At 41.9% G+C, this 22,570-nt stretch overlaps 3 protein-coding genes across 3 annotated transcripts; 2 read left to right on the top strand and 1 right to left on the bottom strand.

Annotated features, from left to right (window-relative positions):
* Positions 1–764: 764 nt before the first annotated feature.
* Positions 765–9,838, top strand: MONOS_12916 (uncharacterized protein; the record flags this gene model as incomplete). Its single annotated transcript, XM_067865576.1, has 3 exons — positions 765–796; positions 1,183–8,244; positions 9,112–9,838. The coding sequence occupies 3 exons, from the start codon at positions 765–767 to the stop codon at positions 9,836–9,838; spliced, it is 7,821 nt and encodes a 2,606-aa protein (XP_067730254.1).
* Positions 9,839–15,290: 5,452 nt separating this feature from the next.
* Positions 15,291–20,999, bottom strand: MONOS_16246 (Vps54, component of GARP (Golgi-associated retrograde protein) complex; the record flags this gene model as incomplete). The annotated part of the gene is made up of 9 exons (XM_067869158.1): positions 20,937–20,999; positions 20,745–20,852; positions 20,516–20,658; positions 20,345–20,444; positions 20,178–20,251; positions 16,103–20,102; positions 15,749–15,946; positions 15,488–15,594; positions 15,291–15,408 (listed from the first exon to the last, which is right to left on the bottom strand). Exons 1-9 carry the CDS (start codon positions 20,988–20,990, stop codon positions 15,291–15,293), a joined length of 4,902 nt encoding a protein of 1,633 aa, XP_067730253.1. The 5' UTR covers positions 20,991–20,999.
* A 420-nt stretch (positions 21,000–21,419) lies between these two features.
* Positions 21,420–22,226, top strand: MONOS_16434c1 (uncharacterized protein; the record flags this gene model as incomplete). The annotated part of the gene is made up of 1 exon (XM_067869341.1): positions 21,420–22,226. One exon carries the CDS (start codon positions 21,420–21,422, stop codon positions 22,224–22,226), a length of 807 nt encoding a protein of 268 aa, XP_067730252.1.
* Between the last annotated feature and the right edge of the window lie 344 nt (positions 22,227–22,570).

Raw genomic sequence — 22,570 nt, 5'->3', positions numbered from 1 at the left:
TTAGATTATATTTTCGCAAAGTTGGTGTGTTATGTCCGAATTTATAATGTGTTGACTTTCCTTCTAAAAGATAAGTTCCAAAATTTTTGTTTTAATTAAATATGGCTGAAACAAAGCTTGATGATTTGTAAATTAACATTTATCAATACGATTGATTTTAATAAGCAAACCTATTTTTTTTCAAATGTGAAATAAAAGATGGAAAACAACTTATAAAAAAATATTTATTGTTGCCAAAGTATAATTATATTTTTTCATTTATTTTTATTTGGGATGAAACACATTGAAAAGTGCTGAGCTTTTTGAATAATCTGTATTATTCACATTTTTTATTTTTATTATTATTATTTTCAACTTATTTTGGATTGAGAACGAATTTCTTTAACGGAAATAATTCCATTAGACTTAAAGACAAATTGCCTTTTTTTCATCAACCCATCGATTTTCCCCCATGTGTAATTTTGACTAGAAATAAATACGTTAAGAATAACAGAATTGCTCAAAAATTTTATCCATTCTTCTTTGTAGACTTTTTTTTTTCATTTCTTCTCGATTAAAATTATTATAGTTATTGCAATAAAAATTATTGAATCCAAATTATTTTTGGCATCGATTAAATAAAAACTGAAAAAGTGATTAAAATAATATCATGCGAAATCGGGCTTTTAACATTATTTAAAAACAATAATCGATTGAGATAAAGAAAGATGATTCATTGCACTGAAAATGATCAAAATTTCATAAATTCAAAATCTTGAAATCATATGTGGGATTTCATGATCCAACGAAAAGAACAGTATGGGAAATGGAGAAAATTGAAACATTGCTGCGAATCGTCATTTTCATCAAAAACCAATAGGACTGCAGCACTGAAATGAATCTGACGTTTTTGATTGTTGCAAGCTGCTTTGCCATTTTTAACTCGAAAGAAGCATTTGGCAAAGAAATAAACCAAATAGATGTGACAGTTATATTGCAGTTACAACAATTCAACAATAATATCAGAGCTCAGCAAATTCTTCAACGTTGTTCAATTCTCTCGACTCTTCATGTGATAAATTCATCTCTGAGTGCCTCAGATATTTTGCAGTGGCATTCCGAGAGAAAGCCTTGTTTTCTGATAAAAAAGGGAGGATATTTAAACATCAAAGAATATACGATTTCATTTTCATCAAAAAATAGCCCATTTGCTCTTGATGAAGGAAGCATCCATTCTGTGAATCTTTCTATCTTCACATTCAAGCCATTTGCTCATATTCCCAGACTTTTTTGCTCGTCCTTGCCAAAGAACTTCAACAATAGAATTGGAGAAATCATCCTTTCTGATTCATCGTTTTCATCATTTGAACTGATATCAGTACCATTTTTAGCACCGAATGTTAGTTGCAATGTGAAAGCATCTCATCTGATAATGGTAAATATTTCTGTTGCGACAGGAGCACAAAGAGAAATGGATTTTGGAGCAAGAACAGAAACAACGATTGAGGGGTGCTCGTTTTTCAGTGTTTGTGATGTTATTGATGGGGGCATTGCAAGGTCAGTGAACAACCAATATGTCTCGTTAAGAGCAACAAACTCCTCGCTTGAATGCTGCTTTAGAACGAAGAATGTTCACGAAACGAGCAATCTCAATATGACAAGGCAACAACTTGGGGCAAATGAAACGCATTTTTTCGCAGATTGTGAATGGTGCAATAAGAGACGTGCCGATCGTGGAAGCGCAATTTTTTTGAATGGAAGTTCAACTCTTGAATGCACAAGATGCTCATTCAAGAATATGAGCCAAGGGAGCGACGGAGCCGTTTTCATCCTTTTAGCAGAAGATGTAATAATGTCTGGCTGTAATTTTACAAATTGTATAGCAGATACAAATACAGGTGGAATGATTATTTATAGGTTTAATGGAGACTATTTTATTTCTGGTTGCAACTTTTTTGAATGCAAAGCGATTAATCATTATGCAGGAGGATTGCGCATTCACCAATCTTCTGGAAATGAGGATGAAACAATAGAGAAATGCAAATTTATTCGCAATGGGGCAGGATCATATGGTGGAGGATTATTCATGGAGAACGAACAGAGAAGATATTTTATCTCAGAATGTGAATTTAAAGGGAATGTGGTAAATGGAACAGGAACAGGTGTTCTTGAAGGAGGAGGTGGAGGAATATTTTTGTTTTCAATAAGTTGGATGGAAACTGAACCACCTCCAAAATTGATATCATTTTGCTTATTCAGTGGAAACAAGGCAATAAATGAAGAAGGCAATGATGTCAAAATTAAAAACTCTCTTTTGAAAGGTTCACCATTTGAATCATCGTTCTCAACAACCCCCTCAAAGAGAGTATTTTACAATAACAGCCAAACAGATTACGATGCGTGGCTTCCAACAAACAAAATAACATATGCCAAAGCAGATGGAATTGCAGGCCCAGTCTGTGGGACAACACAGGCCAGCCCATGCAACACGATTGAGCAGGCATACAACATGATTGAGAAAGGAGCAGAGGGAACAGTGAATATTCTTCGATCGACATATCTTTCAATATCCCTGTTCATTGGAGGGGGAGATATTTCGTTCAAAGGCGAAGGCGAGAGCGGGTGCGTCATTTCCACAAAATTCCTGAATTCTCATGAGTATTTGTTCACATTGGATTCGGGATCGATGGGATTGTCTTTGCTGACAATTCGTCACAACAGTGTAGAATCATCATCTTCATTGTTTGCGATGAGAACAGAAGCACAGATGCTGAAACTGAAGAATGTGATCATTTCAGGGGCAGAAGATGGGCAGACACATTCATTTGATGTTTCATCGTTCAAAGTGATATTTGATAAAACGAAGATGGAAAACTGTTTGATTGAGGATATTGGACTGGGAGATTGTTCTCTGTTCAAGGAAGAGGAGGATAGTGGAGTTGGAAGAGGGATGCTGGGAAATGTGACGATCCAAAGGATCAGCCGAATGAGAGGAAATGGGGTGATATTCAGCACTGAAAGTGAGAGAAGTGATTCATGGGAGCTGGAGAACACCACATTCAGAAACTGTGTGTGCAAGGAAGGGAATGGAGGTGCCATTGCATGGAAGGTTGGTCAAAGTGGGATATTCAAGATTGGCAGAGGAAATGTTGAAACAGAGATTGGAGAATGTGGGGCAGAGAAGGGAAGAGGAGGAGGGGTGTATTTGGAGTTGTCTTCTCCATCAAGTGTGTTTGAGATTGTGAATGTGGAGTTTGAAAATAATCAAGCAGAACATGGGGTAAATGTATTTATTGCTTCGAATCAGCTGGAATTGGTTCCGAAAGGGAGATATGGATTTGTTTCTCATTTGAGCAAGGATGTGCATGAAGTGGAGGGAGTGGGAGATACCAGCAATGCAACACTGGTGATTCCGATTGTGTGCTATCTTTTGGATGTTCCAAGGAGTGAAATCTGTGTTTCAGTTTCAGGGGCAGATCATCATCGGTGTGGACACACATTTTTCGAGTGCCGAACACTGAACTGTCCGATTGAGAGGGAAGAGAACACACCAGCAGATGGAACAACAACAGCGACAATCAAAGTTGGAAATGGAGTTGAGGTTGGCTCGACAGTGATCTTTTCGAAAATGGCAAGGGTGATTGAAGGAACAAGGGATGATGGATCACTTGTTATTGGAGGTGAGGCAAGTTGCAAAGGTGAAGAGGAAGGATGCATGGGAGTGTTTGTGGTGCTGAAGGAAACAAGAATGAGTGAGATCGAGCTGGTGATGCCATCTGTTCTTGGGCATCATGAAGCGATATTCCAGTTGAAAGGCGAAACACTGAACTTGAGTGAATGTGTTGTTGGATTTGGAGTTGGAGTTAATTTTGTGGAATACAGCTTGCTGGTTGTGGAAAAGGGAGAGGTGAATGTTACTTCACTGAGATTGGATTCAATGAAGTTTGGAAAGCCTGTGATAAAAGCGAATAGTGGATTCTCATCTGTCTCGTTGAAGAATGTGGAGCTGAATGATATCGCTTTTGAAGGAGAAATGGGATTTGTTGTTTGTGAGGGAGGAAGCGCACTCACTGTAGAAAGTGTGATTATCAGTGTGTGTGAAATGAAAAGAAGCAGTTTGATTTGGGCAGGGAGCGGTTGTATTGCGAGGATGAGGGAATGCAAATGGAGTTCATTCGACATGGGAGATTCTGGGGTGATAAGAGGAAGTGAAGCAAAGGAAATATCCATTTGGAGATGCAATGGGAGCAATATCCAAGTGAGTGAAGGAGATGGAGCGATGGTGAATGGAGTGGTTGGAGAAGGAGGGATGGTGGATGTGTGGAACACGAGTGTTGAGGGGTGTGTGGCAGAGAAAGGGAATGGAGGAGTGATGAAAGTGGAATTGAAAGATGATGCACAGCTGAAGATCAGGAGCGAAACAGAAGTTACACTGATGAAGAAATGTGCAGCAGGAGAGGAAGGGACAATGAATGAAGGAGGATGTGGAGGAGGGATGTGGTTAGGGATTGAAGGAGAGAGATATGGGTTTGATGTGAGAGGAGTGAGGTTTGAAGAGAACAGAGCAAGGAGTGGGAAGGATGTGTATGTTGTGTGTGATGATTTGAGGAGGGTTGTGAATGGAAGCAGTTTCTCGTTCAGTGGAGAGATTAGCGAGAGAGAGAATTCGCTGATTGGGAAGGATGGGCAGAAGTTTGTGAATGAGGTTGATCTGATCGTATTCATTGATGGTTACAGCTCGTCGATCATTGAGGTGGGGAGGGAGGCTGGAGACAATGGAATGTGGTGTGGGATGGAGAACTGTCCATGCAGGAGTGTGGATTATGGCATTGAGAGGCTTGACGGAGAGGGAGAAAAGAAGATTGTGATAAGTGGGAGCACGAGTATTGAGAAGGTGAGAGATGTGAGTGGAGTTCGGATTGAAGGGAAAGACAACAAGAAAAAGAAAGTTGTTGTGGAGAAAGGAATTGAAGGAGAAGGGGGAAGTGTTCTTGATTCGAATGGATTGAGTGTGTTTGTGAATGTTGGATTTGAATTGCCTGGATCCTTTGAACAGAGGAGAGAAGTGGTGATAAGCTCATCAACAAGAAGTGGTGTTTTGGAGATGGAATTGTGTTCGTTTGGGATGCAGGAAGGGGAAGAAGAGGCAATTGAATATCGAATCATCAGAAGCAGTGGACAAGTTGTGAGGATGAAGTGGATATCAATAAATAACATCAAGACAAGAAAGTGTCTGATGGATCTTGCTCTTCTTGAGATGGAACAAAATGGAGCAGAGAGTGAGTCTGTTAGCATCGGCAACTGCTCGTTTGGGAGCCTGTCACTTGTTGGTGCAGATGAATCAGCTGTGATATGTGCAGATGTGAGGAGAGTGATGAGGATAGAACAGAGCAACATGAGTGGCATCACAGGAGGAAAGAGCATGAGTGGTGGGGCATTGAGGGTGAATATCCTTGATTCAGGGATGATTCATGTGAAAGAAGGGAGGATGGAAAGATGCTCAGCAGAGAAGGTGAGTGGTGGGAAAGGAGGATGGATATATGTGAATTGCAGTGAAAGGAGGGGAGGGATGCCATTCAAGTTTGAGGAAGTGAAGTTTGCTGAGAACGAGGCATTTGTGGGGAAGAACATGTTTATTTTGGATTCAGATCTGAATGTGACAGTGAGGAGTGAGACATTTGCGATTGCTGTTGAAGGGATGGAAGACGATCCGAATGCGTTTGTTGGAAGTGATGAGAAGCGGACAAACACGGATCTATTGCGATTTGTGATTGAATACAGGAGTGAGAGGATTGTGGTGTGGGAAAAGGGAGATGATGTTGTTCGATGTGGGAGTGAAGAGGATCCGTGTGAGACATTGGAAATGGGGATGAGGCACATGGAGAGAGAAGGAGAGAGAAAAGTGGTGGGAGTGAAGGAAAAAATAAGAGTGGAGGGGGAATATGATTTGAGTGGGATTGAAGTGGAATCAGTGGGAGCAGGATATGATGAGATGGAATATGGAACGGTTGTGTTGGGGAGTGAAGGAGAAAGTGGAACAAAAGTGTGTCTTCGCAACAGTGGAATGATCAGTCTGAGAGCACTGGAGATGTGTGTGATGAATGTTTTGGAAAGTGGAGAAGCAGGAATGATTGTGAGTGAGGGAGGGAAAGTTGAATGGGAAGACTGTTCAATCTCATGGAAGGGAAAGAGAGAAGGGATGGGGGATGTTGCATTTTGCGTTGTGAAGAAAGGGGAGCTGGAGATGAAGAGGTTCAAACTGCTTTCGTATTTTGGGAAGAGAAGTGTGTTTGTAGCGAGTGGAGAAGTTGTGAGTGTGATTGACGAATTCGCAGTTATAAAAGCTACATTGGAAAGTGGGAGTTTGTTTGAAATTGAAGGAGAGGGAGCAAATGGAGGAGGTGAGATGAGGATGAAGAATTGTAGTATTGGAGCAGTTGAAGGGGAAGGAGTTGATCCTTGTGTTATTTCGAGCAAGAGTGGAAGTGGAGTGAAGCTTGTGGTGGAAGATTCGCTGATTGAACTGTGCAGTTGTGGGAGAAGCACAAAGGGAGGGGCGATGCTGTTTGAGTTGAATGAAGGAGGATTGTTCGATGTTGTGAACACGAGTGTGAAGCAGTGTGGGTGCTCTGCGAGCGAAGGCAAAGGAGGCGGGGTGTATCTTTGGACAACATTAACGGGAGAACTGGATTATGTGTTTGATGGGGTGATATTCCGAAGGAACACAGCATTCATCGGGAATGATGTGTTCATTGTGTGTGTCTGCATCGAGAGGCAGATCAACGAAACACAGTTCAATCTCGACTTCCGTGATGTGGAATTCATCAGGCAGAATGCAATATTCGGGATGGACGAGGCTTATCACAAGGAAGAGGCGATGGACTTGATGAGTCTTATTGTGAAATACCAGTCAGACACGATTGTGGTGTCGAGCAAAGAAGAGAAAGGGGGAAGCAATGAGCAGCAGTGTGGAAAGCCTTCACTTCCTTGTGCTACGATTGGGTTTGGGCTGAGACATCTGACACACGATTTTCTCAGTCAGATGTTTGTTGATGAGGAGTCAGTGATTGATGAGGAAATTGGATTGGACACACTCACACTGAGTGGGATTCATGAAGCGCAGAGCCGTGTGATTGTGAAAGGGAGGATGAATCACAGTAAAGAAATGATTGTGGAGACAAGTGGGCAGGTGTATGTGCGATGGATGCAATTTGCCTTTGAAGAAGTTGAAACAAATCAAACACCAGTCGCACATTCATCATTCATGAAGATAAGTTCAGGAAAGACATCGATCAGCACGTGCTCATTTGATGGAGTGAGCTCGGCTGAGAGGGAAATGGAGCAAATGCCATTCTGTTTGATTTTTGTGGAAAGGGGGAAATGCTCAATGGGAAATGTGAGTGTTATGTGGCTTTCATTTTTGAGTGAAGCAGTGATGCAGATTGAAGGAGATACTGACGTGAGTGGATTGACGCTCAGAAATATTGAGGGAAGAAAAAACTGCTTGAAGATCAGTGGAGCTGGGAATTCGAGAATGGAAAACGGATGGATGGGTTGTGCGAATGACGATGAAGCAGAAATGAAAACCAGTAAGGAAAATGAATTTCCATTTTCGATTCTATCATCTTCATTTGATAACATCACATGTGAAGATGAGAGCGCAGGAGTGGTTGATGTTGAGGAGATGGAAGGAAATGTGGAGTTATCGAACTGTTCGTTTGGTGGGTGTTCATCGAGAAGAAAAAAAGGGAAGATGATATCTCTTTTGATGTGCAGAAATATTCTAATGAGGCAATGCTTGTTTGATGGTGAAACAAATGAAAAGGAATCGAATGAAGAAGTGGATGTGTGCAAATGGAATGGATCAGTTGTTGAGGTGAAGGAGAGCTCAGCAGAGATAAGGGACACGAGTTTTGTGAACTGCTCCGATGGTGGTATTTCTGTTTGTGGAGGAAGTGTTGAGATTGAAGCAGGGAATTTCACGAACAACAATCCCTTGATATCAAATTATCCATCACTAAGAAGAAATATCATCTGTTCTGATTTGGGTTCGTTGAATGTGATGAGTTTGAAAGGAGGAGATGGATTGAAGGATAGCACATCACTTTGGACGTTGAACGAAGGGTGCGAGTTGAGCGGGATGATGGAGGAGAGAGCATCACCACTATTCATCCCAGTTGTGGAAGAGGCGAGGAATGAGACAGGATCTGAGGGAAGAACAATCATCACGCTGAGTGGGAGACTTCTTCTGCCATGTGATGTTTGGTTGAAGTTGAGCTTCAGGAATGGAAGGGAAGAGGTGGTTGAGAGCTATGGGATTGGAGAAAAGGAAAGTGTGTCAGAGAACGAAATTGTTGCAGTTGTTTCATCGGTTCAGATGGGAGCAGTGGGAGCAGAGACAGAAGTGAGTGTGAGTCTTCTGTTTGGAAAGATTGATTCGCCTTCATCGACTGATTCTTTCATTCTGAAGAACAGAAGCGAAACCGAAGGAAAAGGAGATGACAGAATTGTTGAAGGAGGGAAAGAAGGAAAATTCTCATGGGCATTAATTGTGTGCATTGTGATTGTAGTAATACTGTTAATTGTATCCATTATATTCATTGTTCGATGGAGAAAACAAAAGAGAAGGACAGAAGAACTTGAAGTGATTGTGGAAGACACAGTGAAAAAAGATCCAAAGGCATTTGAGATGGTGACGATGGAGATGTCGCCTGAGGAGCAGTGGAGGAGAGCAGAGAGAGAGGCTGAAAAGAAAAACGATGAGAGAATAAAGAAGAGGGTGTATGAGAAAAGCTTGGGACACTCAGAGTCATCAGAGCATTTGCTGAGTGAGAGTGGCTCCACTGAATACATTTTGGGAAGAGACTCGGACAAGATTCCAGAATGGATGCTGGAGAAGGTGGATGAGAAAGAAGTTGAGGAAGAGACAAGAAAGCGAACGCCATCACCTTCCATTTCATCCACTTCAACCACAGATACTTCAGACACAGAATCCACTTTTGTTCGAGGGGAGGATCTGTGCCCAACAACCTCATCCATGTCGAATCTGGTGGATGCAATGGCCTGCTCGTCTCCACATGAGAAGCTGATTGTGGATCTGAGGGATTCTCTGTTCATGCTGCTTCATGGAAGGAATGAGAAGAAGGAAATGGCGATAGGCACATTGACTGAGAGAGAACAGACAGCTGCCCAGATCCTATTCTGGGTGGCTAATCTGGCACTCCATTCATTTGACGAAATGGAGAATCCTCTTTCTTCTCTCAACAATCTCAGTCCGCACATTGTGTTATTCTCCGAACACATGGTGATCTGCATTGTGATGCATTCAGACTTCTCATCTTCAGACTCAGATTCATCATCGATCTCATCAACAACAGTTGTGACATCTGCCAGTGATGATGATGATGATGATGATGACTCTCTGCCTTCATCAGCGTTTGAGGATGAGGATGATTTCAGGAAGGAGTGCTTGAGGTGGAAGGCGCCAGAGCTGCTGGTGAACAAGAAGATGGGGGCGACAAAGGAATCAGTAGCATTTTCGATTGGGATGATGGTGTGGGAGTGTCTGACGCTGGAGATCCCGTTTGGGGAGTATGGAGCAGAGGTGGCGGGGCAGAAGATTGTGAATGGGGAGAAGCCGGATGTGAGGAGGGTGGGCGGGAGCAGCTTGGCGGGTGTGGTGAAGGGGTGCCTGTCGCAAGACTGGGGGCAGCGGCCGAGTGTGAACGAGCTGAAGCGGGAGTTTATTGTGCGGTTTCCGAAAGGGGCAGCAATCATGACGATGACAGACGCGATCTGTGTTCGGGAAGAGTCCATGGCTGGGCTGAACAGAAGCATGATGAGCGAGTCGGAGGAGTGAGAAGATGTGGATTGGAAGTTGGCAAGCAGGAGAGCAGAGGAGCAGGAGAGCAATGAAAATGAGACAATGAAGACAACGTGAGGTGTTTTTGCCATTCACAACAACATCCTCCAAAAATAGAGCATCGAGAGGAATTTGGCAAGAGGAATGCAAAAGGAGAACATGGAAAGGGAAATGGCTGTTGGGGCAGAAGCCTTTGGGAGGAATAGGCATGGTGAAAGGAGGAGAGATGAAGTGATGCACCCTCTCAAAAAAAGAGTCAGAATGAAAAGATGAGCTGGATTTGCTTGAAGGAAGTGAGCCAACTTTGTGGAATGGAGTTGTGGAACGGGGTTGAGGAGAGTTTTGTTTTTCAGTCAGATTTTCAACACAAATTATTTTATTGTTTTTTCATTTTTCGTTTTTGTTTGCTTTTCAAAGTTTGTTGTGGAGCAGCATGATTTGCGAGTTGTGCTGCCTGTTTGAGTTCTGATGTGATGTTGATTTGAAGCAATTGATTTTTGAATATTTCCTTCCACTTTTCTTCCACATTTCTTCTTTTTCTTTTTCTTTGTTATTGTTATTGCTGTTGTTGTGTTTGAATGGAGTTTGTCACGAAGTGGTTTGTGAACACAAATTGCTGGGCATTGTTCGTTATGGGATGCTTTTTCCTTGAAAAAGAAAATGTGAATCTCACTTCCTTCTCTTCTATTTACGAGAGAGTTCCATAATTGGGAGAATACTCTGCTGTTGTTATTATTTGATTGACCTCTTATTTGTCATCCCTCAGCAATTGTTCGAGTTGCTCACGTTTGGCTTGCGCTCTGGTTTTAATTGTTATCTCAATTGTTTTCTTCTGGACAACTTCTCCAACTAGTCTTTTCTCACGAAAATTCCTTCTTTCATACTCTTTATGACTGTTCTCGTCTGGCTCCTCCACGTAGTCTGGCTTTGATGGTTCTTCTTCGTCGTTGTAGATCGTTTGGCTTTTGTTGTCATATTGCAGATTAGGTTTTTCCAACCTGATCCTGATTCCTTTTTCGCTCTCGATGTTGTCAGACTTTGAGTTCAGACTGTAGTCCTCCTCATCTTGCTCTTCGTCAGTTGACGAAGAGTCCTCAATATCTTCTGAACTTGAATTGTCATCAAAGGTAATTTTTGGTTTGCGAAGGGTTTGCAGACTTAAAGGTGATGACTGGGTCTGGGAGGAAGTTGCATTAATAGCCGCTTGATCTGCAATCACTTTCGCACAGGATGTGGCGATATCTTTTGAAAATAGTAATTAATAATGGTATCGCTTCGTGGAGACAGCCTTGCGAACTTTGCCACTTGCGCTATTGGTAGTCCAGCCATTGTCAATGCAGATATTGAAGCATGCTTTATCGAGTAAGGACCAAAATAATTCGGTATACCTGTCTCGTGAAGGAGATTTGCAACAAGTTTTCTCAGCACTCTTGCGGAAAGTGGAATCTTTGTGCGATCGTTAATAAACAAGTGGTCAGGGTTGTCTTGAAGTTTGCTTATTCTGGACCACAATTCACACACTGCTGAGGCAGGACATATTGAAGGAGTATCTGTGAGAAACGGTATTATAATGTCTGTTCTTTCGGGTCCTGTTTTCAGCGAAGTATCCAATGCAATTGAATCTTCTCTCACTGCAGAATGTTTTCAGACTGATCCGCTCGAGCTCGGTGAACCGGCAGGCGGAGAATAGCATGCAAAGACAAATTGTTTTCTTCGTGAGAGTAGTGAAGGATAAGTTCGCGTTCTCGCCTAGCCCCGATATATAATCAAGAAGTATTTTGGGGTTCCATATATCAGGCTTATTTTTCTTCTTCCTCCTTTCCAATCTTTTAAATGATCGGAAGAGAAGCTTCATAAGCGGGTAATCTCCCAAACTTCTCTCGAATAATAATTGAGAAATGAGAGAGATGGCAGCTCGTATTTTACAAAGGGATTGCTCCTTCAGCCCCTTGTTGAAAAGCTTAAGGAAAACATCGGCACATCTAACGACCCAATTGAACCAATCTCCAACAGAAAGACCATAGCCGCAGTTTGTCCACTGGTCTCCGAAATGAGCATAACTGAGTAAGTACCCATGCCACGTCGAAGGCGAAAGACTGGATTTGCACAGATCACATATATCCATTGGAAATCCTCTTGTTTGCAAAACTCCTTTGAACCAGTGTTCTCCATTGATCGCTAAGGATTCATCAGTACAACTCGAAGCTTCCCTGGTGGCAGGCAAGCATCCATCCTCTTCATCCATGGTCCCGGGGTAAGAAGTTCGCTCTGGCTCTTCCACATCCATTCTATATGGGTCGTTCTTTTCAACAACGGCTCCCATATTTGTCCCTTCCAATCGGGAAGAAGGAGAAGACCTCGAGCTCGTTCGAGAATCATTTTCCTGATTGTCGGAAGAATGAGAGGAATTGGAGGATGAGCAAGAACTGTCTCTCCTCGCCAAGGCTGCTGCAGACCGTCTTCGTTTATCGGGCTTCCTGGCCCGCACCATCTGCTCACTTTCTTGTTTTGTTTTGTGGCGAAAGCGTCCAACGTTATGTTCAATCTCATCTTCGTTACAAGCTCCTTGTAGGATTCTTGCTTTATCTGATAGTCGCCTCCCCTTTCTAGCCTGGAAAGAGAATCGGCCCTTTCGTTTCTTTGACCGGGGATGTGTTGCGCTTTCACTTGAATCTGCATCGTGTGCGTTTGTTTCCAAATCTTCAATAGGAGTCTTCTCAAATTCGCTCCTGCCCGCCACCTGTTCAGGTTGAACACCGATGTTGAGTTGTCCGATCTGATAAGTAGTTTGTGGATGCGATTGGATAACAGAATTGGGGAGAAGTGAGTTAGAGCTGACAAAATTGCGAACATCTCCCGATAGTTTGAACTTTGATTTCGTTGCCAATAGGGGAGTCTGCGATGAAAATCCAAAATACTGTTTCCGATTCTTAAATAAGCTCCAACAGCTTTTCTGGAAGCATCCGTCGTAAGTGTTGCATCTGGAAGAAAGAGTGGGCATAGTTGTCTTGGCGTGTTGGTTTTCAACCTCGATATCCATTTGGTTAGATTGGGGAGAATGGACTGGTTGATCCTCATCTTCCCTCTCCATCCCACCATCGAAACCATTTTGTTTAAAGTGCGATAAAGATCTGAGAGAAACAGAGAAGCTTCTCGAACCACGAACCTTGTAGCGTTCAGCTTTCCAATGAACGCTGCAAGGTCTCTTACTCTCACTTCTTTCGCTCTGAGGGACCTCCTCCTCCATCTGGTACATTCCTTTATAAGTTCTTTCGTTCTCATCATTTCCAGAGCTACATTGAACTGGTGCGTGTTCCACTCGAAACCCAAATAGGTGAAAGTTTGTGAGGGAATCAAATGACTCTTTTCTGTGTTTACCAGAAGACCAAGGCTTTCGAAAAGAGAAACGACTTTCTGAGTTATCCATTTTAATTTCTTTTGGTCTTGGTGAAGAAGAATAATATCGTCGAGGTACGCGATTGCTCTTACGTTCCATTGCTCCCGGATGAATTGTATCACCTTCCTCATGATTTTTGTAAAGATTCTTGGAGAATCTTTGTATCCAAATGGCATTCCGTTGAAACAGTAGTAATTTTCGTTGAATTCGAACGCAAGAAACGGCTTGAAGTTGTCGTCCACTTTCACTAAATAGTAGGCCTGGCTTAGGTCTAAAGTTGTTGCATAATCTCCTCTTGTTATAATTCGTTCTAGTGACCTGTAATCCTCCAGTTTGAAATGGATTGACTTCGTTGCATTGTTCAACGCTCTGCAATCGATAATTTGTCTCCATCCCCCTTGTTTTTTCTTTATCACAAACACTGGATTTAAATGTTTCACCTTTCTTTTCTGTATTTTTTGTATTATGTTCGTTTCGAGCTGATTCTGGATCAGCTTTGCCATCGCTTTGGTTGCTTCCCCTGATTGATGGGGGCTGTATGTTTCCATTTTTGAGTTTAGTAATTTCTCCCTGGCTATCCTGTTTTTCCAAATTGGAATGACGCCTCTTTTTACCAACTTCTCTCCATCTATCATTCTCCACGCTTCTCGAAAATATTCCGTTCTTCCTCCAACAATTGAAGGTGACTGGCTTAGTTGGTTCCCGTTCCCCTGGATCGCGTTTGAGAAGGACTTCTGCGGTATGTATTTGAGGTTTTTCTCCCTGCCCACGACCGGGGACCCGAACGAAAAAACCGAGGGCGTTGGTAGCTTTCATGTTTTCCATATCTGCTTTTGCCAAAGGATTTGGAATTAAATGAGAACGAAGTCCATCTTTTCGCTGTTGATTGTGAGGTTTTCCTGACCTCTTCCAATAAATCACTTTGCCTTTTCGTTAGGAGCGGTGATGCTGAATCCTCTTTCATTCTCGCTGCTTCGGTAAATCCAAATCTCGCTTGGATGCGAGCGTTTCTGGCTTCTTTCAAGGCTTGTGCAAGCAGTAAACATGCTTGCGCTACGGCACTCTGAGCTTCATCATCTTTTGTTTTCGTATGGGCAAATAAAATAAGTTTCATTGCGGGGTAAAGAAACGTCTCACATCTTTCTCCTGCTTGATCTAAGGCGTCTTTGTACGGACTGGTAGTCCTTACAAAAGGTGGAGGCGCATTAGGGAGGAAAGGGGATAAGTCTTCTGTCTTCAACGAAGCAACCAAGTCATTTATCTCCTGTTCCGGTAATGGAAGATCATATAACGATAATTCCGGTGCTCTACCAAATATTTTAAGAAACGAATTTTCCAGTGTAATTTCTTCTTCTTTTTCTTCGCCAAGGGTGGTAGAAGGTGGGGAGAGTGAGGATGAAATAGAAGAAGGTTGGGAAGCGGAAAAGGGTCCGGGAAATGTCGGAAACCCGCTTGTTGGACCACCAGGCAGCGCAGCTGCGCTCGGTTCGGCCGCAAGTCCTGTTCCCAGAGGATTGTTAGGGATCATCATTTTTAGATCAGTGATCGTGACTGACCCTTAAGTGATGATCTCTCTCTCGTAAATAGAAGAGAAGGAAGTGAGAGAATGTTTTCTTTTAAATCAAAGTGCTTGCGCTTTGATCAATAAGTTTCTCCTTGTCAGTTTTTGAATGCACATTGATTTTTCGATGGATTTCACAATCCACTTGGCTGATGAGACTCAAAAAAAATATCTTATCCCATGTCATTTAATCCATCATCGAAAACAAAAGAAAAATCGGAGCTCATCAGTTTCTGATTTACTGAAAAACAGCACATTTCTTTATGGAAAGCAGTTCAAAACAAATAAATTTGGCATTAATAATCATGGAAAAGTTGTTGATAAAAAGTTCTGAAACATGTTGTTGTAAGTTCGGGGAAATGCTGAGAATCAAGGATTCAATTTATCAAAAGTGGTCCAAGAAAAACGAATAGATACCAGAAATTTTTTTCTTCATGAGTTCCTTATTATTTTGAGTGGCAATATCCGAATTTTCTGAACATGCTTCAACATTATACTATTGGTTGTGACAAAAATGCTTTTGTTAATTCCTTCTTCACATCCCTTTTATCATCGTCCTTCATGTGTTGTTGCAGAGCAATGTGCAGATAGTCTATGCAATCAGACAAACTATCATTAATAGCATGAATTTTTTAAAAAAGGGAAATTTTTAAAAATTAAATCGAAAGCAATGAAGTACAGTTCATACAATTTTTGTGCAGATTTTTTTTGTTGAGTATTTATTGAACTAATCTGTCTTTGCATTGTTTCGGTTATAATTTCAAGTGCTCGAATGGTGGATTTATGCATTATGCTCTGATAAATAATAGCATTGGAAAGAAACAGTATAAAGAAGAGGTTTTGAAAAATTAATGATTTGAAAATTTTTAAAAAAAAGAAAAGAAAAGAAAAGAAAGAAACAATTAAAAATTCTGAAATCAAAGAATGTTGTTTGCTGTTTCGTCAATACCTTTTTCAGATCTTTTGGCAATATCACATTCAACGAGCGGGATAAATCAGTCAGTCGCTGAACGGCAATCACCATTGATTCTGGTGGAGCAACAGGATATGTTGTTCCATTCGCAGATGATGCAGCGGAAGAAGAAGAGGATGGAGCAATTGAAATCGGAAGCAAACGATTCGAAGAGGCAGGAAATAAAGACGATAGCTGTTTAGTCGATTTAACATATCGAGAAATAACAATAGAAATCAATAGAGACAATTAGAATCAAAAGCACAGCAAAAGTTGAATAATAAACAAAAGCAAAAATAAAATATAAAAATATTCAATCGTTCAATTCATCACATTATCGTCTTTGCAAACATTTAGTTGAACGATTTGCTGTCTCACAGCCTCTCCAGCGATGAATATGATTTTTTCCTCCAATTCATTTGCATGGCTCGTCAACTGCTCCTCCAGTGAATCAAATGACTTGAACAGCAACTTTTCTTTCTCCTTTTCTTTCTCTTTCTCTTTCTCTTTCTCATCTTTTTTATTCACCAATGAACTCTTTTGCGTCTTTCGAGCTCTTTCCTTCTTTTTCTCTCTCAGCCATTCTGCCCTCACAATCACTCTCACATAAGGCAAAAGCATCTTCATTGCACTGACACACTGGTGGGCAATGGCAATGTGGCTGGTCGACACAAGTTTGATGCTTTTGTCGAGTGAAGTGATCTGCGCCTGAAGAATCGCCTGCCGCAGAAGATTGTTTGAGAGCAGAAATAAATCTGTGATGTGCGAAAGAAGAAGCAGCAGAAAAGAAGAAGACGATGCAGATGAAACAGCAGAGGGAAGAGCTGCTGAGTCTGACGAGGAAGACAAGCCCAGTCCTCCCAAATTGATGAAAACGAATGAGATGAACTGTTGCATCCACTGGAAGACACAAAATGGCACTCCAGAAATCAAAAGCAGCTTGCTGCGAACACTCTTTTTTGTGAGAGAAGACGAAGAAGGAGAAGAATTCATAGGCAAAGATGGCGATTCTGATGCTCTTGCCAATGAAGATGCTGGTGCAGCTGTCTGTTTTGCCTCCCCTGAATTCAGCCACTCCAAAAACTCGTCACCAATGTCTTCGTCGTCTTCATCTTGTTCTTCGTCCTCATCGTCGTTCTCATCATGTACTTTTTCTTCTGTGTGTTGCTCTCCTTCTTCTCCTTCTTTTTCTGCCTTCTTCTTTTTCTTCTCCTTCTCTTTGCTCTTTTTGCTCTTATTCTTCTTCTTCTTCTTCTTTTCGCTGCTGCTTCTTCCATTCTTCACAATCTCTCTTATCATCTCTTGCGTCTCCTCTTCGATTTCCTCTGCTTGAACCCATCTGTCCTCGCGAAAGGCCTCCGTCAGCGCCTTCAGCTGCATCTGATGCATAACAGTCAGGAAGTTGGTGACAACAGAGTGAAGATGGGCAAAAAGGGAAGAATTCGAAGAAGAAGACGAAGAAGCAGTTGGCGAAGGCAGCGAAGAAGGAGAAGGCGAAGAAGAAAGGAGAGATGATGATGAATAGGACGATGATGAGGAAAAAGTGGACTGGCGAATTGAGGACAGCTGAGGAAAGATTGAAGTGAATGAAGAGTGAAGAAGAGTAACAAGTGACACAAGATAAGACGAAGGACAAGACGATGACTGAGCTGAAGACAAAGAAGTGTCTGTCAAAGAAGAGGAAGCAGACGAGTCATCAGCCAATTTTCTGCTCATTTCTTCCTTCTCTTCCTTCTCTTCCTTCTCTTCCTTCTTCTCATCAGCATCAGCATCAGCATCAGTCTTCTCAAAGTCGACTTTCTTTTCCTCGTTTTCCTTTTTGCCCCACTTCTCCACAAACATCCTTGTCATCTGGTATATCCCCATCACCCCCTTCTCCACCTCCTCCATCTCTTCCCTTCCGCTCTTCTCTGCCCGCTCAAAGATCCGCACAGACCGCGCTATCTGAATCAGCGACGCCAACCCGCTTTCGTTCACGTGCCTCTTCTCTTTGAAATACGGCTCCCGCGCTGAAATGACTGTGTTGATGCGGTCTTTGATGAGAGCAAACAGCGACAAGATCGAAGACGACAGCGCAATCAGGAACGAGTGGAGACTGACAAGAGATGAATGCAGCTGCTCCAGCGAAGACGGCGCAGACGCGGAAAGACGCCTGTTTGAAGAAGGAGAAGACGATGCGGTCGCTTTTGGACGGGAATGGGCGTTTGACTGCAATTTCTGCTTTTCTTTGTTAGGTGAGTCTGAAGTGTTGATGGAAGAGGAAGAGGAGGAAGAGGAAAGAGAAGAAGAAGAAGAAGAAGAAAGTTCAAGTGAGTTTGAAGCACCAAATGAAGAAGACGAGAACGAAGCTGAGGCTGATGAGGAGGAGTTAGAGAATCCCTTCATCCTCTCTTTAAAGGACTCCAAAAAAGAGCGTTTTTCAGTGTTTTCTTTCGATCCAGATGTTGACGCTTTCTTCTTCCCATCTTCTTTCTCTCTTTTTGCTGTTTTCTCCAAATCTTTTCTTTCTCTTCTGCTGATATATTCATCTTCCTCATTGGCATCATCAAAGAAGCTCTTCTTTTCCTTTCCCTCTCCTCTTCTGCTTCTTTCTCTTTCTCTTTCTCTTTCCTCCATTCTCCCCTTCTCCATCCCTTCCATCTTCAGCATCTCCTCATTGGCCAGCCGCAGCTCCTCTTTCTCTTCTCTCTCCTTCCGCTCTCTCTCCATCTTCTCTTCTTCTTCTTCTCTGATCTCTTTCCTTCTCTTCTCATACGCAATCAGCAGCCGCCGGATCACTTCTTCTTCTGCTGCTGCCTTCACAAGCTTCCCGAAGAAGACAAGCAAAGTCATCCGATTGATAAAAATGCGACTCACTTTCGACAGAAACTGCTGGAATTCTGATGAATTCATCGCAGAAATCATCTTCTTCACATCGTTGTTTGAAGGAGGAGACGAAGAAGAAGACGAAGAAGAGGTTGAATAAGGCAAAGAGGAAGAGGAAGAAGAGGAAGATGATGATGATGATGATGATGATGAAAGAGAAGCAGGTGAAGAAGGTGTGGCTGTGTTTGAGTGGTTGCGAAGAGATGGAGACGAAGAACGCTCTCTGTTGATGACTCTGTCTGTCGAGACAGTCGAAGCAGAAACAGCTGCAAAAGGAGAAGAAGAGGGAAGAGAAGAAGAAGAAGAAGATGATGATGATGACAAAGCAGAAGAGTTGGCTCTTCCTCTCTGAGATGAATGCTGCGAAGAAGCCAAGCTGCTTGCAGCTGCTGAAGAGGAAGTGGAAGAAGAAGAAGAGGAGGAAAGAGATGCTTGTGCTGAGTGACGTGGCAATGAAGTGGAAGAAATCGAGCCGTAGCGATCGGCAGAAGACGAAGCATCAGACGAAAAAGAAGGAGAAGGAGAAAGAGCAGAAGAAGAAGGCGAAGTGGTAGCAGAAGAAGAGGATGTTGGCGAAGAAGCATTCAGAATGGAGTTTGCAGAAAGCGATGTTTGTGAGGCAGAAGGTGTTCCAGACGGAGAAGCAGTCCCCAACGCAGCCAGCATCCGCGCCTGGTCTGCCTCGATCTTCTTCTTCATCTCCATTTCTTCTTTGAAGTGCGGGTGTGCCTGAAGAAAGGAGCTGTACTCCTCAATCAGCAGCATCGTCATGTCCTGTTTGACGACTTGCGAGGCAGACTTGTGGAACGCTGCAGAAAAATCTGTGTTTGGAAGAAGGCGAATGAATGAAGTGAGGAAAAGACGAAGAGCATCCATCGAAAACAGCTGAGAAACGAAGACTGGCAGAGGAGAAGAAGAGGATGAAGAAGAAGAAGAAGAAGAGGAAGAGGAAGAGGAAGGAGCAAACTGAACAAGAAGAGAAATGATGGAAGACAAAGTGTCATCTGTGACAATCTGCTGTGAAGACAATGCCAGCTGAGCTGAAGCAGATGACGAAAGAGCATCTGCCCGTTGGAACGAAGAAGAAGAGGAGGAAGAGAATGAGGAAGAAGAAGGCAAAGACGACGGCAGATGAAGCGAAGAAATTGAAAGAGGCGAAAGAAGAGAAGAAGAAGAAGACGCGTTTGACGTGACAGTTGCAGAAGCAGCGCCTGTGCTCGCACTTCCGACACCTCTTGCCCTCAGTTCGGCGACAGAAGCAAAAAACATTTCAGAAGAAAAGAAGAAAGTTGGAAGATTCACAAAAGAAATCCGGAAATCGGAGGGAATAAACAGAGGTAATGATGCTGAGATAACTTTCTGCTTAAGATTTGAACTGATTTCATCCAAAATTTTGTCGATTTTTGTTGTTATTGAACGAAGCTGATTGCACGAAAACAGTTCAGCTTGAATCATATCTCGCGTTGATTCTGCAAGATGAATAACTCTAAACAGAATGTTGTTAGTAATCACGTACACTGCTTGAAAAAAAAAACACAAATAAAAATGCCAATCAGCAAACGATATGTAATCTCCCTCTTGCCTTTTTTTCTCGATTTGATAAACCGAATTCTTAACTATCAGCATATGAGACATCTATTTCAATCGAAAAAAAGAGACGAACAAAGAAAAAGAAAAGAAAAGAAAATTTGTAAAAGTTGGAGAGAAATATCAAATAGCATGTCAAACCACTTCAGTTAGTTGTTGCATGTGTGCCTTTCTCTTGTGCAACTTTGCAATGTCAATCCCGCCCTGAAAAAGTTCAGCATCTGCTTTTTTCAAAGTTTGTCTTTTCATAAAATTAATAAACAAAATGAAACGGAAAATGCGTGTTTTAATCGTTTATTAATCATAGGCAACCTAAATGTTGAGAGAGAACTTATTGTCGAGGCAATTTCTGCTTCTAACACAGAAAAATTGTCCATTGTTGACAAATAAAACTCTTTCCGCTTCGAAAGAGTTTTCACAATACTCACTTCAATCTGATCAATATAATTCAAAAGCTTATTACACGTAATTAAACGAACAGACAAAGTTATATGGAAACGAAATTAAAACCTAAAATAAATAATACACAGACACTGCACACCTTTTCTGAAACAATTGAGCTCCCCTCTAAAGAATATGATGGTGACAATGATAAAACAGAGGCAAAATCTCTTTCTTTCGTCAGGTCAAAATCAGCTCTGAAAAAAGCCTGAACACATTTGTTCAGCATTTTAAAATTAGTCCATGCAAATTATAGAAGAAGCGTAAATAATGCATTAGTTAATGTGCATACAGAAGGAATGTGAAGTTGATCATCTTCTGCTTCTGAATCAGCGAAAGAAAACATGAAAAAAAATATTATATAATTCATTTCCAAAAAATTTTAAAGACCAATTAAATAACTGGTATTTGTTTTTGGTCCACGGATGTTTATCATTTTTTTTTTTTTTTCAAACTCATCAAATTTTGAAATAAAATCAAAAATTATTGAACAGCAAAAACAAAAAGGAATTTGTAGTTGTTTGTTTCAGATTTTTTTAATAAATAGAAATATTATTCCTCATAAAAACACTATTGAGTGATATTTCAATATTAAAAATTTTTTGAAATTTTTTAAATAAGATGAGAAAAATGGATAAAGCTCTTTCTTACAGAAATGATTCTAATTTAAAGTACAAAGTACCTTAATTCTAGAGAAAAACCGTTATCTACAACACCTCTTTATTAAGGGAGTGAGCTCTGCATTATGGGCTCAGCCGATCACAAAATTCGAAAGATGACAACTTTGTTGGAAGGACCTGCGTCGGGACTGAGCGGGATATTCCCGCAAAGCGGACCTACAGGCGGTATGGGAATGGCGCCTCCCATCTCCATTCCAACAACAGAGGCCCCAGGATCCCAATTCCCAGCCATGTCAGCTATGTCCTCAACAACCTCGACAACCTCAACATCAACTAGTTCAGTTGGCTTGCCTCATTCCCCAACACAACCTCTATTAGAGGCAGCTAAATTATACTTTGGAGAAAACTTGCAGAGTACAATATTTGCTTATCGTGTTGATCAAGGAGATCTACTCCAGACATTACGAGATTACGAATCCTTATCGGTCCCCCAGTTCCTGCCTGCTACGACTCATCCACATTCGCGATCGCAAAGTTGGTTCTCCGATGCTTTAGACGAAGGAGCGTATAATGTGGAATCTTTATTAATGCCCGCTTTGAAAGCGATGTTGATGGCAACACGAGGGACAACAGAAGAAGCACAACAACACCAGGAAGATGCAATGATGCTTACAGTCGCAGCTCTCCAAGCGGCTCGCCACATGCGCATTCAAGCCAGATTCGGTTTCAAGGCCGCCAAAACACTTCAAGAAGAAAAGGATGATCCGTTATTGACCACAGAGCAGCTGGAGAGGATTAAGCCAATGTTGCAGGCCAGAACAGAGCGGAGACAGGGAAGCTCTGCTTCACACTTGTCACAAAGAACAAGGAGAATTGGTTCATGGAAATCTAGATCTACAAGCTCGGGAACTGGAAGATCAACACGTGCAGCATCAAGAAGCAATTTTTTTCGGAGAAAGTAGGGGGCCGCACCCAAGCCTTTGCCGAGGAATGGAAGAAGATCGGAGTGACCAATTGGATAAAAGACGGGATAAGACCGATTTGGAAGGGGAGAGCTGCAAGGGACAGGTTGAAACAGGAAAAGATGAAAGGCAAAGGCTTCCTGGGTGGCACAGAGGAAAAAGAGGCTTGTTCAGAATGGATTCAAGAAGGACTCAGGACAGATATATTAACACAGTTACAAGAAGGAGAGGTCTGTTGCTTGAACAACATATTTTTCATAAAGAAAAAGACAGGGAAGTTCCGTCAAATCCTCGATTGCCGTGCACTCAATTCCGCACTGAAAGATATTCATTTCAAAATGGAA

Source organism: Monocercomonoides exilis, assembly GCF_001643675.1.
Source record: "Monocercomonoides exilis strain PA203 chromosome Unknown scaffold14-1859848, whole genome shotgun sequence".
NCBI lineage: Eukaryota > Preaxostyla > Oxymonadida > Polymastigidae > Monocercomonoides > Monocercomonoides exilis.
Note: the sequence above shows the minus strand (reverse complement) of the source record. Positions and strands in the feature narration are given on the sequence as shown.